Source organism: Sinohyriopsis cumingii, chromosome 2, assembly GCF_028554795.1.
Source record: "Sinohyriopsis cumingii isolate HCF-2022 chromosome 2, ASM2855479v2, whole genome shotgun sequence".
NCBI classification, from domain to species: Eukaryota; Metazoa; Mollusca; class Bivalvia; order Unionida; family Unionidae; genus Sinohyriopsis; species Sinohyriopsis cumingii.
Genome location: NC_142962.1, coordinates 116,086,707 through 116,104,684, shown reverse-complemented (window position 1 = coordinate 116,104,684; position 17,978 = coordinate 116,086,707). Strand labels below are relative to the sequence as shown.

The window sequence follows — 17,978 nt, the reverse complement described above, 5'->3', positions numbered from 1 at the left end:
GAAAATCTGTCACTGATGTCATTGATGAATATTTTCCTAAAATACTCGATGCATGGAAAAAACTAGCACCACCTCCAACTGTTCTAAGACATAATAATGATCCACATGGCGGCGGCAGACACGTATCTCTGGGAATCGTTAATATAACCAGCACGATCGTGGTCAATCTGGTTTGTGACGTAGTCATTGGCAGCTATCAAATAGACCTCGGAAAATCAAATCGGGCTCAACAAGGACATATTTTATATACATTTACACCACAAGTTCCCCCTGGAAGTTTAATTGTGCAAGAACCAACTAATCCTGTGTATCTGCGGTGTCCCAATAATATGTTAACACGAATAAATTTTAAGCTCACAGACCACCTTAATCGCTTAATTGACATGCGTGGAGAAGAGCTTGTGATAAATCTGTATGTGAAATCTTAATTAATCCAGTAAATATTATATAATGTACCAGCACGTGATTGTTTTTATACATGACAAAGAAGCACTTGAAAACGCCATCAGAACAGTGTTTTCACAAGACACAGAGCAGTTTAGCATTAATTTAGTTATTGATGAATAAGGAAGCGAGGATTTCTTATTAACACAAGAACAGTTAGATGAGCTCCGCCGAGAACATATTATCGAGATCATCTGTAACAGAGATCAGATTCTAAACTGTACACACTCCTGTATTAAACTCGGTCAACTTAAAAAAATAATATTTCAGAATAAATAAATATAATCACTGATGGGATAAATTACACAAATTAATCAATTTTGTACAATCTGAAATAATTCTGAAATGAATCAATCTGATGGGGTAATTGGTACTGAAAATTATACAAATTAATCAGTTATCCAAAAAATACTACAAAAAAAATATTGTATTATTATTCTGAAATATTTTCATTATTATTCTGAAATATTTTATTTTTTTGTGAATCAATCTGATGGGGTAATTGGTACTGAAAATTATACAAATCAATCAGTTTGCTAATTCTGATGGGGTGGTTGCTACTCAAAAGTATACAAATCAATCAGTGTGCTAATTCTGATGGGGTGGTTGGTACTTAAAAGTATAGAAATCAAAAAATACTACAAAAAAAAATTTTATTATTATTCTGAAATATTTTATTATTTATGTAAATTAATTAATTTATTAATTCTGATTGGGCGATTGCTACTTAAAAGTATGCAAATCAAGTAATTTATTAATTCTGATGGGGTGATTGCCACTTAAAAGTATACAAATCAATCAGCTTTGTAATTTTGATGGGGTGGTTGCTACTCAAAAGTATACAAATTAATCAGTCTTGCAAAAAATATTTTATTATTATTCTGAAATATTTTATTTTTTTATGTAAATTAATTCTGATGTGATATACAGTGAGGGAAATTATACTACTACTCAGGGTTGCTTTGGTTGTTACCTGCTGACATAATTTTTCTTAAGTATCTTATGCGGGTACTGATTGTTTTTTTTTGTTTCGTATTCGCTGGATAATCCCGACCTGATCTTTTCTACTGCAACAGAAAGAGGAATAAATTCATTTACTTGATCATCGTTCACCATAGCCATTGACTGAAACATAGCTGCCTGAATCCGCTTTATGAACTTATATTGAGATGATAGAACATACTTATTTTCATTTTTAAGTTCTTCTAACGTTTCAAAATCAGATATTATTTTTTCAGGATTTAGTTCATCAGATATATTAATTCCGTTTTCTTCTAGTTTTTTAATAGCAGAAATAATGTCTTTGATATTTTCATGGTTCATTATATAATATATAAATCTTTAAAATAAAAAAATTTATCCCTAGAACCCCTATCGAGTCTTTAGCAAGTTCGTCGGGATGTTTCAATGAAGAGCCCCTATCGAGTCTTTAGCGAGCTGAGATTATGGATGATTATGGATGACGAGCCCTTATTCGAGTGTCTTAGCGAGCTCAGATTATGAATGAATGACGGCACAAACATATATTATGAAATAATTGAATAAAGGACGGCACAAACATATACGCTCAGCAAAATCCCACTCACAATAATCAAGCCCATGGGGGATACGAAAATATGTATCAACCACCGGTTAATATGGTGGTTGAGTTTTGCTGAGTGGGGGGATTTGGCGGAGGCCCCAATTATTGTAAAAGTCGCAATTATGCGCACACCACCGACATGTTGTCAGCCATGGGGATTCGATCCTGGACCGCGAGCGTCACAGTCCAATACGATACCGATTGAGCTATCAAATCTTGTTACAAACATATGTTTCGAAAGTTAATATATAGCTAATAATCATTGAAAAGGAACTAATTTCGAATATATTTACTCAAAATACAATTCTGAATTCAAGAAATACGTTTATATAATATATTTTCACCAAACAAAGCTGAATTAAGGAATTTCCTATTTACTATACCACTCCATCTATGATAGAACATCTGGTCTAGATCATCTAATTGCTAGATTTTTCCATCCTCTCTATGACTGGTCAAAGGGAATTTACTCGATAAATAAATAATCACACATACATACACACTCTCACATTATATTTCTTCACTGAACAAGGAAAATGCAACTGATTTTTAATTCCAAACACTATCATGGACCTATTTTTGTAATTGAGTCAGTACATGCTGTACATTGGATCTAAAATTAACCCGCCACGATTGATACAGACTAGAGGCTGGATTCTGCACTCAGTAGGCTGGAATATACATGTCGGTTTTCTGTAGGTTAGATGAAATGTATATGCTGTCTATGTATTGCGCTGTTCTAAATGTTTCACGAATAGGGCAGAAAAATACACAAACTGTATATTTTTGTAAGTTAGAAATCATAAATACTTTCTGTAATGCATACTGTTCAACTTGCTCCACCAGGCATCACAGACCTTGGATGTTGTATATGATTATGACCATAAATTACCTCCCTTTCATGAGTCAAAAAATAAGTAGTTGCGTGACAACCCTCAGATTGGATAAGGAGTTGTTCTGAGGATCCCCATCAATATGATCAATAACAAGACCATCTTTGATCACTCCGAAGAAACACTCGTACATAAATCGATGACAATGATACATTTTATTTCTTCCAGCGTTGAACCTTAGATAGCCAGTATTAGTAACATTACCAACTGGTCTCTTCAACCTACAATTTATGATGACACCATTACGATCTGATTCAAAGTTTGTTATGACAGGATGTGGGACAGATATATTTTGCTCCATATATGCAATAATATTATTTGTTTAAATCATTGTTTGTCTGAAATCTTGATATATAATCCTCCATGGATTTTATAGCGTTTTCACTATTATTATTTTTTTTGTCATAATATCTTTTAAGTTCTCTGAACCGTTTTCCACCGCACTTTCCACATAATGCTGTTTTTCCTCGCACTCCAACACCACATCGCAGACATGGTATTGGTCCTAGACTCCCTCGTCGTATGCCTTGTAAGTGCATCCAGCAAAATTCACCTCTACAAGAATTGTTGCATCGATTTACTGAACCGATCATGAGCCATCTGCATTGAGACATTGTATATATATAATTTTCTTTATTTAAATATTTGTTTTAATTATATGAATGAGTTTGAGAGATTATCCCAAACTAGGCCTGTTAAATATAAATTCAACCTCGACAGACTATCTTCTGATTTACCAGTACGAGATTTGGTTGATCCGAAAAATAAAAGTTTGATCAATAAAATTCACGACGCCAAGAAAGAATTTTACACGGATGGTGCATCTCATACATGGTCAACGTTCAAGATTATGCGCAATACTGTCAAGGATGCCACAATGAATGACAAGCGAGCGGCAACTATCATTAACTACATCGCTGAATACGAGGGCAATCAAAAATATTTCTTTAGAGTAAAATTTATTGTACTAACAGAAACAGGTAGTTGGATTATCCTTGACAAATATGATCCTGTCCTTGGTAATAATAAAATCGCCATATTAAGTAAAAATTCCAGACCGGGTCTGTTGACGGGTATTGCCAAACTGTATTATGAGCGAGCGTATCTTGTAACAGCGGTTATTTATGGAATCTATGAGATAAATAAAAAACCCAACGTTGATAAACTGGCACCCATGAAATTTTCAAGGTTAAATTGTGTAGCCGAACAAGTAATAGAACACTTTACAAACGCGATGCATGGAAACGGATTAACTGATTTAAGACGTGAAAAAATAAACTCGTGGGCTGATTCAGTTAAGGATACCGGTGCTACAAGAAAAGATGTTGCTGAATTAGGAAAACTATTAAAATTTCCAATAACCGTAGCAACAATAACGGGAGAAATACTGTATGAATCGAAATATAAATCAAAAGGAGCTTCAATAAATATTATTGATCATAACGCGCATGCATGGACCAGCGCAGTAACAATATTTCCACGTGATCGAACTATTAGATTTTACCCCCCAGATACGAGTATGCTTGATTTTATCAATGAAATAAGTAAAAACGATCCTGTATCGGTATGGTTATTTAAAAGTAATGAGGAAGGTGGATTTGATCAGTTTGTTAGACCAAACGGTGAAATATATCACACAGAATATCTCCACGACAAGATGAAAAATCTTGCGGAGAAGTTTTTCGCGGAAAATACTGACAAATTACTAACTAATTGATTTACCGTTCCATCTGTTGCGACTCATTTCGCTAGAGAAAAAAATTCATGGAAACCAACACGATTTGATTTACTCGAGGATGTACGCGCAAGTTGCGTCGAATACAGACATGGATTGTGGAATACCAAGTATAATTACAATGATGTTATTTCGGTTGATATGGTTGCATGTTATCTGGGAAGTTTTCTAGGATACGGAGATTGTTCTGTGTACTTTAAAAGATTTGGTCACCCCACAAATGAGATGACGCGAGTGGCAATTAATGGACCATTACCTGATTTTGATCTGACTGGATTCGCTTGTGTTGAATCATTTGAGTTTAACGAAAATCTTCGTAAGATTTGTTATGTTTGGTTTGGCAGACATTTTTGTGAAAAACGTTGGGCGCCTATAGTTTTATTATGATATTTGCTAGATTGTGCGGTACTGACATCGTTGGTGGTTAGTGAGGCAATTATATCATATCGTGCGCAGACCGAAGTTTGGTTGCCCATGTCAGATTCTATCAGTGCTGATGAAGTTATTAGCGAGTTTAAGGAAAAATGTCCTGGTGTTTCCGAAGGTGATATTATCAAAGAAGCTCCTAAAATTCTCGAGATTAAACTTAAAACCGCAAAAGATCTCGGTAAAAAAATTATAGGTAAATTTACTCAAGGTGGTGCATATGATCATAAAAGACATCACGCACGATTAATTTTAGATGATGCCGAGTACGATTTTATAATCGCTGATACAACAGCGAAAGATATATTTGTAAATCGAGAAAGTGTTTATTTATCCAGCGGAACAAAATTGGGTATGATCGTTAGTTACATAAATGATATCTCCCCACAGTATACTCATCTAAGATATTCCATGTTGGCTTGTGTTTCTATAAATTTATTATCGATGATTAATAGATTTCCTGAGACTGCAGTCAGAGTCGCAACAGATTCGTTTTATATTTCGAGTAAATATTTAGAGTCTGTTATGAAATTTACAAGTAATGATGAACAATGGAGTTCGTGGAGAATAAAAAAGGAAATATTACACAATTATACAGAATCAGCAGATGTTCCAATGAGAGATTTTTATCGTAAGTGTAATAAAATATCAGAAATGTCGAAAGCGCCATCATTGAGTGATCCAATAACTAGATATAAGACAGTATATCTCAATGGACCTGGTGGATGTGGCAAAACGACTCGAGCAATTAATGTTTTTAGAAATTCAGATATGATCGTGCTGACACCCACACATACACTTGCACAGGAGATGAAACAATGGCAAGTACAATCATGCACGTATCATAGTTTCTTTCAGTGGCGCGGGGATACATGGACTCCTGAATGAATGGGAGAAAAGTATATACCTAAAATAATTATTTGGGATGAGATATGCACGGTATCATTGGATACATTAAAAACGTTTCTTGATTGGTTGTTGACGAAAAATACCGCTATAATAATGTGTGGCGATCATGGTCAACCGCCGCCTTTTGTTGGACCATCTCCACATGATTGGTTAAAAAATTCCATTGATTATTACGAAGAAATAGATGATGATCATAGAGCTCTTGATGCAGATTTAAAGGAATTAAAAAAATTATTCAGATTACAATCAAACAAAATTCAGTGTGAAATAATACGCGGAGTAATCTCAGAGACCTCAATGAGTGATTTTTTTGAAATTATGGAGACCCACCGATTTGATAGTAGCAAGCAGAAAAATAATCAGAGACGATTTACAACAGCAGTTATTTCAGCTGCATAAAGAAAAATATTCAGAATTACCCGTACCGTTGTGTTATAGACCATCAGATACACGAAAACAGAATATTAATGTTGATATTCCAGGGCAGACTGAGAAACAAAATCTCGTATTAAATGATATTGTCGCTGTTGATATCAGTGTGGTCGAAGATGCATTACGCGCTGACAAATGTCCATGGGTGTTGGGATACGCTATGACGATCCACTCGTCTCAGGGATTAACTATTTCTGATACACGAGTTTGGATTGTAGATGATCACATCGAGTGGTCAAATTTAGTCTATTTAGTGGTATCAAGGGTCAGAAAAATATCTCAATTACGGAGAATTATAATTCCTGAAATCGTTAATAAATTTAATGTCATTGATGATGATATAATAAGAAAAAAATTAATTGGATACAAACAATCTGATAAAAAAAAATTTATTATTGAGTTAAAACAGCAGCAGAATAATCATTGCACAAGTTGCAATTGTATAATGCTGTGGAGGTATTCGAGTAATGATTCAAGACAATTTACCATAGATAGAAAAGATAATATTCATGGTCATACACGAGAAAATACCATGTTGACCTGTCTTGAGTGTAATCGACATAGAGGCGCTAGTGCTAGTTAAGTGATCGCGGTGGTAGTTGTGTATCCGTGGGAATTATTTGTAGTTGCTCATGTACAAATCCACGTTGAGGAGCAGCCGAATCTAGTATGTAGATTGAGGGTCTACCTGAGGATCTTGTCATGGTGGATATTTTGTGTGTGGTAACACTCCAAATAGGATCAGTTGCTCTCGCGCTACCACCTTCAAGTTCACCCGGTTCACATAAATATCTAAGTGTCACATCACCCAATAGTTTTTGTTTTTCAGTACCTTTTCGTTGTGTTGGTATATTTTTTTTTGTGAATGCACTAATGGGTTTCATGTTAGTTGTTCGTGTAATCTCATTATTTAATGCAGCTATCACGCTTGGTAATCTTGCAACTCATTCGCGAGATCTTTTATCTTGAATAAATTCCTTAGCATATTGATATCCAAATAACCGCTCAGCAAGTGTTCGATTAAATCGCTCAACAATTGCCTGATCACGGTGAATTGCAGTATGACCTCGTCATATTTTGGTATTATGTCATTTCATCAACGATGATACTGGACCAAGAAATTCCTTACCAGGATCAACCTGTAGCAGCTGTGGCCATCGTAGACCACTTTGTGGTCCACCACCTCGTTGATAAATTCGTTCAAATGCATCGGCTACTTCAGATGATGTTTTCGTTGATAGCGGCTCTGCCTCTTTATATCTACTTGCAACATCAACTACAGTTAACGCGTACTTGTACGTTTTTCCACGCACAGTATCATGTGGTAAAAACAGAATATCAGCTTGATGAACTTCATTAGGATCACTGACATCGAAGTACGCGTAATGAATTCTTTTCGATGGTGGTAGATAAATTTGCCATATTGCCTGTTTGGATAACCACGCTTTAGCAGTAGAATGTTTAACCGCTGCTGCATCAGCGAGTTTACCAATTGCTGCTTTGCCTTTCCAGTATCCTCTTGGTGAATAATAAATTAATTCCATTATATATTACCAGACCCAAACGCTAATTTACTTTTCATCGCAGATCTTACTAACCAATTATTTAATGATTCTCTGATATTTTTATTTTCTATGGAATTTAACGCGTGAATTAATTTCACATCTGCAATATGCCTATCTTGTAGATTTTTACTTTTATAAGCTACATCATGAATATGACAAGCTCGATCAATAGCATTTACTGGTTCCTCGCCTGGTTTTGGTTGATCTTGATTATCGAGCCTGATATCGAGTCGAGTACCAGGACCGCAATAATTATATCCTGGTAGATGTTTTTCTCCTGGGTATTTAGCCCATGGAGTACCCGGAAACTTTGACATCAAATTAGCAATGTCACCACCGCGCTTATTAGGTAAAAACGAAAATTTCTTTCTACCGCACACAGAACATTTTCCACCATATGCTATTTTTTTATTTTTTGTTATAACTGTAGCTAAATCAGTAGTCGGAGTTTTAACTCTACAGCGTAAACAATATAAATTCATGTTATAATATATATGGATATAATTGATTTCTCAGCGACAAGAAAACGAGAACCTGTTAAGCATCTTCCTGCACTACCTAATTCCATCAGAATGATTATCATAGGACCATCTGGATCGGGTAAGACGCAGTTATTACTTAATCTGATAATGAGATGGTTGAAATGGGATAAATTGTATTTAGTAGCACCATCCGTTGATGATAAACGATGTTATGAAGTATTAAAAGATTTTAACGAAAATGCAAGATTACTGGACGAAGATAATGATGTCATAGAGTTTATAACAAATATTGATGAAGCACCGTCCGTTGATGTTTTAGACGGATTTATTAATAATTTAGTTGTGTATGATGATGTGATGCTAGATAAACAATCAAATCCAGCCAGAATATTTTCTCGCGGCAGACATAAAAATACAGATGTGATCTATGTTACTCAGCTATATACACAAATACCAAAAGTGATCAGGGACAATTGTAACATTTTAGTTGTGTTTAATGGCGTAGACACAAACACGCTGCGAAATATTCATCAAACCTGGTGCAGCGGTGACATGGATATAATTAAATTCAAAAATTTCTTTTCACGAGCGCAAGCCACTCCGCATGGATTTATAACAATAAATTTACATGATCCTAGAACAAGATATCATGTGGGTCTTGATAAAATATTTGGATAGTAGGGGTGATGATAAAATTAAATTGAATTAAACAGATATCATTAATATAATGAACAATTGTACGTGGCTGCGTCAAGGAACCACTAACAAATGTGATAAAAAATGTCGTGGAGAATATTGCAGAAAACACAATTATCTTATAAAGAAAAACCCTTATGCTGGTCCACGAAGTTGTGTTGGATGTAACAACGGCGTTAGAGGATTATATCAGATTTGCAAAAATTGCGGTGGAGATCGATACAGAAGTTTAATGATATATTACAGAAAAAGAAAAAACAAAAATCCAAAAATAGAAAAACCACCATCAGAACTTGAATATTACTTGAAACATAGAACAAATTCCCAGGATTCAGATGAAGATTCCCAGGATTCAGATGAAGATTCCCAGGATTATTGAGCAGCAGAGAGGGTCTTGTCTACAATTCTGTTTGGGACAAACAATAATCGTAGACGTGGTATTGACCTTTATGAAGGGTCACTATTTTTTTTTGTCTAAACACAAGGGTGACCATTCCCTTAAGTGGTCTGTTCACCCTCTCTGCTGCTTAAGCTAATGCAATGCAAGAATGCAATGCTAGTTAGAAATTTCATGACTCCTGTCTCATGTGTACAAGGTGTACATCAATGGCTACATGCAGCATGGGCACTAATTGGTCAGAAAATACATTGTTCACATTTCTAAGGAAAATGATGAGAAACAAGGGAATGACATGGAAAATCAAAGAACCAAGAGTGCTGGTATTTGAACATTCACCTGATACCATGTCATTGACCAGCCTGGTTGGGGATGCCATTCCAACTTATTCAAGAATTGTTATGCTTTGGCAGGGTTTCCACCCAATTCTAGGCAGCTCAGGTGACATAAGTTACCTGCATATACAAGCATGGTCTTTAGGCCTATAAGTCTGGGCACCTTTTTTTAATAAAAAAATTACTTGAATGACCATTTCATTATCTTTCTATCCTCCTGTTTTAGTAGAGAATTCATCCTTTGGGCCAGGAATTCTGCTTACATGGGATATATAAATGACAAATGAGTCATGTCATCAGGCCACACCTCAGTTTTGATGGCTGTTTCAGCTGCCAACTGTACCATCCTATCATCCAGTTCTCAGTACATACTGTCTAGTTGCACCTCAGTTTTGATGCCATGTCTGTTGCTGACCAAACCGTCCAGCCGTCTGGTTTTCGATCCATACTGTTCATTGACTGTATGGCTTCCATTACATATTGTCCCATGGCTCATCAAGTTCATCAGTGGAATGTTAACATTACTGGGGATCTTATTGATTGATCTGTCTGTCCGCCAAACATTACCATTACTCTAGCAGTACAGTACAGCTGTCCACACTACTGTCATCCATTATGATTTGATGACTACATCCTGAGGATACGGTTAGCCGTTTACTCAAGGCGTACCCACTTGGGTTTAGTATAAGATTTTTAGAGATGACAATCAGGATGACACCCACAATGAGTGTGGGGTTAAGTCTGATGATGGTTCCTGTTCAGATCCCAACATAGACTAGAATTAGTGTAGTTTTAAGCCAGACATAGAGGAATTTATGTTGGGTTGCCAAACTCATAATGGCTGCCACCACCAACCCTACCTACACCAGCATGCAGGGTCAAGGCCTCACATGTTTTTTGATGAAGAGGAAGTCAGCACTTCCTTGCATCTTCCCTGCAGTCTGGAAAAATCTAGGAAATTGCTGTCAAGATCAGTGACTCAGGCAATTCCAGAACCTATCATATTTTGTTCTTATGGTCAACTTTCAATGTTCTTTGCACTCTAGATGATATAAGATCCATTCTGACACCTTCTCTACAGATCTCACAGCCTCAGACAAGAACTATGCTGCAGTCAGTCTGACTTTGCCAGCTTCTTTACTGTGGATAAAGACATTTTGCACACTACTTTGACGCTCTTTGGCAATATAGTGGTCATATCTTCGTTGTTGGATTTTGTGTCTGTTGCGATTTTCCCATCTTGCAGGGCTGCCAGTGCACATCCCACCCTGATCCTGCGAAATTACTTTTGGAGGAAAGTCTGCTGTTCGGTGGTAAGATAAGGGAATTGCAGAGCAGCCAGCCCAAGAACTGCCCCTCCATCTGTTTGTGTGTAACTATCACCTTATACATCATCACAGGTATGGCATAATTTGCTGCACCACCAAAAAGCCAGTAATGATCCCAGACCTATACATGAAGACAGTCTGTTAATCAGTGCCTTTATTCCTCCACTCTCTTGACGTTGACTCGCTTCTCTGACATCTATCTGATAGGAATTAAACCCTTGTTTTTTTCAAACAGCATTGGATCAGTCTCTTTCTGCCAAGTGAGTGGGTGATCCAGATTAACTTTTAGGGACTTCAGGTTTTGTTTTTGCCAACACACTCTCCTCTTGTCCTCTCCATGCCTGGTGGAAGTATCGTCAGACTCAGCAGAGGACACATTTTTTTGTAGTGACAGATCTGGATCGTCATTGAGAAGTGGGCATAGGAAATTCTTTGGAATCCACAACCTCCAAAGTTTTTCTCCAAGCCGTTTTAGGTTAGGATGGCCAGTGCTATTAAAGGTGGAGATGGCAAGGTTAAGTTTTATTCGCCATCCTTCCAAAACAGATTTATCATCTGTCTCAATCTGACATCTATTCATCCATCTTTGTGGAAATTCCTGCATTTTACATACCAAGGACATTGTTATCAGTTTTGCACTGTCTCTGAGTTTGAACATAAGTTCTTGGGCCTTTATGAAACTATGCCACTGTATTGTATCCCAGTTCTATATGACTTCATCTACTTCCATGCCATCATATTTGTACATCTCCCAGAAACATGACCAGTTCCATTCTTGTCAAAAGGAAAGAACAATCTCATTTCTCATTATATCATCTAGGTTTTCTGATCAGTTGGGAAATCCAATCTTTGTCCATCACATCAGTTAATCCATCTTGATACAGATTTTCTCACCCACCTTAACCTGGTATGTCTTCCCCACCATTGGGAGCTCTGAATCGCTGTCCTCGCAGAATCCATTTCCAACAGGTAATGAATTGCATGGCCTAGAAGGCTCTCCACTTAAAAGGCTTACAACAGGAAATGGATCACACCAAGGGACTTACTGCACTGCCTCTAATTGTTCATATATCATCAGATCTTATCCCACTAGGTTGTCTCTACATGCGCCCTTTGCAGATGTTCCTTATCCATAGTGTTACTATTACAGGATCAGCATAATGAGTGATATACTATCATTCCTGGACCAGTGATGCAACTGATGCTGGTTCATGACAGAAATACCTTGCGAATAGCTACACCCAGATGTGACTGTGTGTACAGATGTAAGCACCTTTGGTTGAGGAACCCATCTGTCACTGGATTTTGACATTGTGGGGTCCGAAAGATACAATTCTCCATATCAGTCTTTCGGAGATGAATGCTTTTAATTTTTGGAGTGACCATCAACACAGTACAGTATGGTGCTTATCATGTAAGACAAGTCAGTGGTGGCGATGTACCTAATCAAACATGGTAGTAATAAATTTTACTCTAACTCAACATTCTGGTCTGGGCATTCTGCCATTGGTGCACACTATGCAACATTGACACCCAGATCAGATGTATGCCCAGCAGACTTGGTGTCTTGGCCAGTTCTCTTTCAGTGAGGGAACAGATTCTCCATACAGAATGGTCCCTCCATCTGTCAGTCTTTCATCAGATTTGCCAGCTGTTGGGGAATCTGATGATTAGTCTTTTTACAACCAGGTGGAATCACAAATTGCCCACCTTCTTTTTCCCAGTTGCTGATCCTGGGGCTTGCTTCACTGATACTCTGTCTCTCAATTGGAGGTTCTATGGCCCTTTATCTACCTTCATCCCTAGTGATCGTAATTTTTGAAAGAGTTCACATAAATTAATGGGCCAGAAGTGCAAAATAATTCTGATTGTCCGTTTCTACTGGGACAAATCCTCAATAAATGATCTTTTCAGTCTACTCTGTAAGATATGGGCCAGCTCAAATCTTCTCAACCTTGGACCCATGTGTTGCATCCTTGCCCAAACCGTCTCCTTCGTGCTTGACTCTTGACCAGAGCAGCTTGAGCCTTGCAGCAGAAACAATTCAACCCTTCAATCATGGAAAGAATTGCATGAGCTAGAAGGCTCATCACTTTAGAGGCTTACAAAGGGAAGTGGTGCGTTGTCAAAAAACATTGTCCCTTTGATTACCTCCATAGCTAATATTTTTTTTGTGGCCCCTTATCTGTATAATATAGATAGAAAAGGAAACATTTTGTCTTCTGGAGAGCTGGATTCAGGAGGTAGTAGGGCTTACATTGCTAAGTTAATGTGTTGGTCCATTATTCTATGAGAAACATAATTTACTGAAAAATTTATTTCATGCATCAGTGACTTTAGTCAAGTTTTGCATTTAATTCATGCAGCCTTGAGCACAGTGTCAAACAAATCTGTCTTATGATGCATTTTGTTGAGCTGACGAGTTCTCTACTAGTATATACTTGTGACTTGTAGTTTTATTCTCCACCCACAAGTATAGAAGAGGCATACAGTGTTAACACTTGTCTCTTCAACCATCCATCCATCCCATATTGGTTAAATTTAGCAATTAGGTCATTTTCTTGGGCATTATGGCTTTCAAGCCATTCATCTTTGTATGAATGTGCATCTTGTAGAGTGCAGCATGTAGCTACTAATATTTGGGTCACTGTGGCCTGTAGATTTTGGTTTCATGAGCAAAACCAACTTATTAATAGTAAATCACTTTGGCCAGTGTTTTATACCTTACTGACTTGGGTTGAGATTTGCACTTAGGTCACCTTCTCAGATGCTTGCTGCGGGTTCATCCAGATTTGTGTAGATCTCTCTTGGTTAATGCAACATTCTTTCACATTAATAAATCATGGGGCCCCGAGTGGCCGAGTGGTCTAAAGCGCTCTTCGTTACGGATCACTGCCATCTCACCTCTGTCTGCGTGGGTTCGAGTCTCGGATTCGGCTAATGTGGATATGTGAGGAAGCTTGCCAGTAGCTTCTCGTGGGTCGGTGGTTCTTTCCGGGGTTTTCCTGGGTTCTTCCTCCACCATTAATACTGGCCGCCATGTATAGCCTATCGTGTGCTGAAAAATGGCGTTAAACAATACAACAACAACAACAACAACAACATTAATAAATCACTGAGAGCTATGATTAGTTGGTAAAATTTTGTGAATTCCAAATTATTTTTACATGCATGGAATTGAGATTGTCATGAAACTGCACAAAAATTCAAGATTGTAAAAGTATTAATGGGCACATTTTGTAAAATTCAGGACACCAGTTAGATAAAATGTTACTTTAAATGCAGAGTGTTTTAACTTGCAGTGACAACTGGTTGTTTTTAATTGTCAGTATAATAGCAAAAACCATAACCATTTGCTAATAGTTCAGTAATGCCATGAGAAAGCAGATTTTGGCATTTTCAAATAATTATTTGCACAAGACAAAGGAATTTCAGTTAGCAGCTGGTGCTAGAAATGTTTTTAAAATTGTGCTTGTAAATGACAATTGATGCATTTTCTGTTTAAGCTGCTTCTTTTGATACACATGGTTAGGTATATGTATGTATGCTTGCAAAATGAATCCTGACATCAGATTTAATAAATTTGTTCTTCTCTCTGTACCATTGTCTTGAATTTTTTAAAAGTGTAATGAATACCATGATGCCAGGTGTTGTTATCAGAGCACATATTGATGTATAGGAATCTTGGTTAAGTGACAAGTGAATTGTGGTGTCCCAAAAAATGCTGCAGAACAAAACTACAGGGTAACATGCATCATATACAATGTCAGATTTGTTATATAAACCACACTTTTTAAGAAAAATTACTATACCTTCACAGCATGGTCGTCCTAATGGGATGTATCCCAGGGTAAAACTGGTTGCCTCCATTAGTTGTCTTTTACAGCATGTAGGATGGTACATTGGATCTGTTAAGCATCCCCAAGATGTCCTGGGGAACTCGATTAGGCAACCACTGTAGACACCAGATATTGTTTTAAATATTACTCTGCAAGCCCAAAAATGATTTTAAAGTATATTTTGTAATGTAAGAGAAACTGTAGGATATAATTGTTAAAGATGAACATGTTTTTACATTTAGGATGTATATCATTATTGTCCCTCATTATTTCAGAATTGGCCTGTCACCTGTCCTTTCTACCAATAAAGATATCGCCAAGTGTGTTAGAGACAGAGGAGAATATCTGAGGAACATAACAAAGGGCGAATTACCAAGTATTTGCATGCTAAATAATTGTTACTTATTGCAGAAAGCACAGACCAATCACTTCAGTTTGACCATGGCAACACATGTATAGCAGGGAGGGAAAATTTTGCAGATGTAAAGCCCGTAACATTATAATCCAACTTTATCCTAAAATTGTCTTAATTGTCTTGTACTTCCCTGTGTAGCTACGAGTTGTTGCACCTTTCATCCATTGAGCAAGGGGCAAATAATTGTTTGATTGGTAGTAATGGTCAAGAAAGCATACCCATGTGCACAGGGGTCAAGATTTGGGTAACATGGGGCTAAACATTGCCTGAAATCTATTATCCTGCACTCAAGGTGGAAAACTGGCCACCACTTTCTGGTTTTCTTATCGCTTTTCATGTGTTTGTGTGTATGGAGGATATTCATGCAATTGCACACTAATGTGCTGAGGACATCCTTTGTTGGAGATAAAGGCCTAATCTTGATTCTACAAACTTGTTTTAACCAAAACAGTGTAAAGCAAGATTTGGATGAAAGGACTCTATATACACAGTTGATACTTGTTATGTGATTTTGGATGGTATCTTTGAACCCAAGCCTGTGACAAACATGCCTTAAACCATGTTTTTGTTTGCCTGCTGGAAGACTTGTAAAATGCTATGCAGATTATAGGTTTCCAAAATTATTATCTCCTTTAAAATTAAAACATTAAATATCAATGACTTTGCTAAACTGGAAGAAGACAAGCTAGTGCTTATAATGGTCAGTGCTTTTTTTCTTCTTATTTCTTTCTTTTATGTTTTTCAGTATTCACTTTAATTTCAGCAATAAATGAAAAGTATTAATATTTCATACACGTATTTCAGTACTGATGAGAAAATTGCAATATAGTCAGTGTGCATTTGTCCAGTATAAGTAGATAAATTGACACTACATCATATACAAGAAATACATGAAACAGCTATTGCAAATATATATAAGTTCCATATAGATCTGTAGCAAAATTGCATAATTATCTTACCACAGTAAAAGGTCAGAGTACTCATTTTGCAGTGAAGCTTCACACATGCAGAGCTATTATGCAGCATTTCAATTATTCAGTGCACAACACCTAGCCATTTTATATTATTTGCCTATTTAGTGTTCAAAAACAGGAGAGCAGTTGTGTAGTTCATCACAGACACCGTTACAGTGACTGAATTATGACAAACCAAATTTGGTAGTTAATTGCATATAATTTCATTAGATACATATATAGGTAGAAGTCAGGATGATCAATCCCAATAAGAAACATTTTACTATTAGCAATATGTGTGTTTCATTATTATGCTCTGAAAACTTGTGATAAGCAAATAATTATGTGTTTGGTGTGCTTTTACACACGTGTCTGCTTCGTGACTTTCATTTATAGATCATGCATTATGTTTGCATCCAAAGTACTGTTGTGATGGAAATCTCATTTAAACAATATATAAGCACACCAAACACCAAACTGTCGACAAGTACAGTGTATTAATCCGTGTTGTTACACATTATTTGTTTCCAAATTTAAAGAGGTTTAAACGGACAATCAGAATTATTTTGCTAAAAACATTCAGGATGAGCCTATATCATAATATTAAAAGTGCACATTTATGAAGAATATATACTTTGAATTGCCAAATATATAATGTCAGTGACAGGGAAAGTGAGCTGTAAGAGTTCAGTGACATTGAATTGTACCTTTCTCATTAGTAGCAATAAAGCAATGCTACAGGATAAAGTAGTACAATTTATCCCCATTCATAAAAAAAATATTATGTATTTACATATTGACCTCAGAGTAATTTATTTGTAAACTTCGCTCACGTCATTAGCTTCCCGTTGACTAAATCAGATAAAATGTGTACATAATAATTTTCAATGATGTGTCACCTTTGCCAGGTTTTGTTGTGTCTCATCTGCTCTATCAAGGTAATGAGAAAATGGTATCACTTTTGAGAAAAAGTATGTTGCAGCAATGATAGCATTTTTAGTGATTAAAAACATTTGTATTTATATGTTTAGGGGGGAGGGAGTAGGGAGTTGATTGATAGGCCGTGACGATACTTCATTTTAGAGAATTTTGTCATATTTGTTTTATTTATTCAATGAGAAAAACTTCACAGATTATGGAATCAGAGTAATTTCTTCACAAAATAATCACTTAAAGTCCATGGCATATTCGTTTTTGTAAACATTACATTAGAATTAGAATTTGTACATTCAATAACAGAACAATTTGGTTTCTAGTATCCTTTAACTATTTGCAGAAAATGCCAGCAAGAACAACAAAAAGCTGTTTTGTCTTAAGGTAGAAGTACAATGTCCTGATAAAAAGACTTTGGTGGGATATTCCAATCCAGTTCGAGATGGTAGTAAGTCAATCTCTTTGATAATTACTACTCCATGTAAATTTTTGCTTTGTCTTGGTCGGTAAAATGGCTTCAGTGAGTTACTGTTGTTAATAATTTGTTTTATGCAATATGGACTTAAATTTAGCTTATCTGTGTCCAAAACTTTTTTTTACATTCTGCAGAGTTT

General features: G+C 36.3%; 1 protein-coding gene across 4 annotated transcripts in view; it reads left to right on the top strand.

Annotated features, from left to right (window-relative positions):
• Positions 1–17,978, top strand: part of LOC149805666 (uncharacterized) — a 96,570-nt gene that overhangs the window by 18,697 nt on the left and 59,895 nt on the right. For all 4 annotated transcript variants that reach the window (XM_089950312.1, XM_089950311.1, XM_089950313.1 and 1 more), the window contains 2 exons: positions 15,339–15,439; positions 17,708–17,812. In XM_089950312.1, the coding sequence (XP_089806438.1) occupies positions 15,339–15,439; positions 17,708–17,812 (206 nt within the window). The remainder of the gene's footprint in view (positions 1–15,338; positions 15,440–17,707; positions 17,813–17,978) is intronic.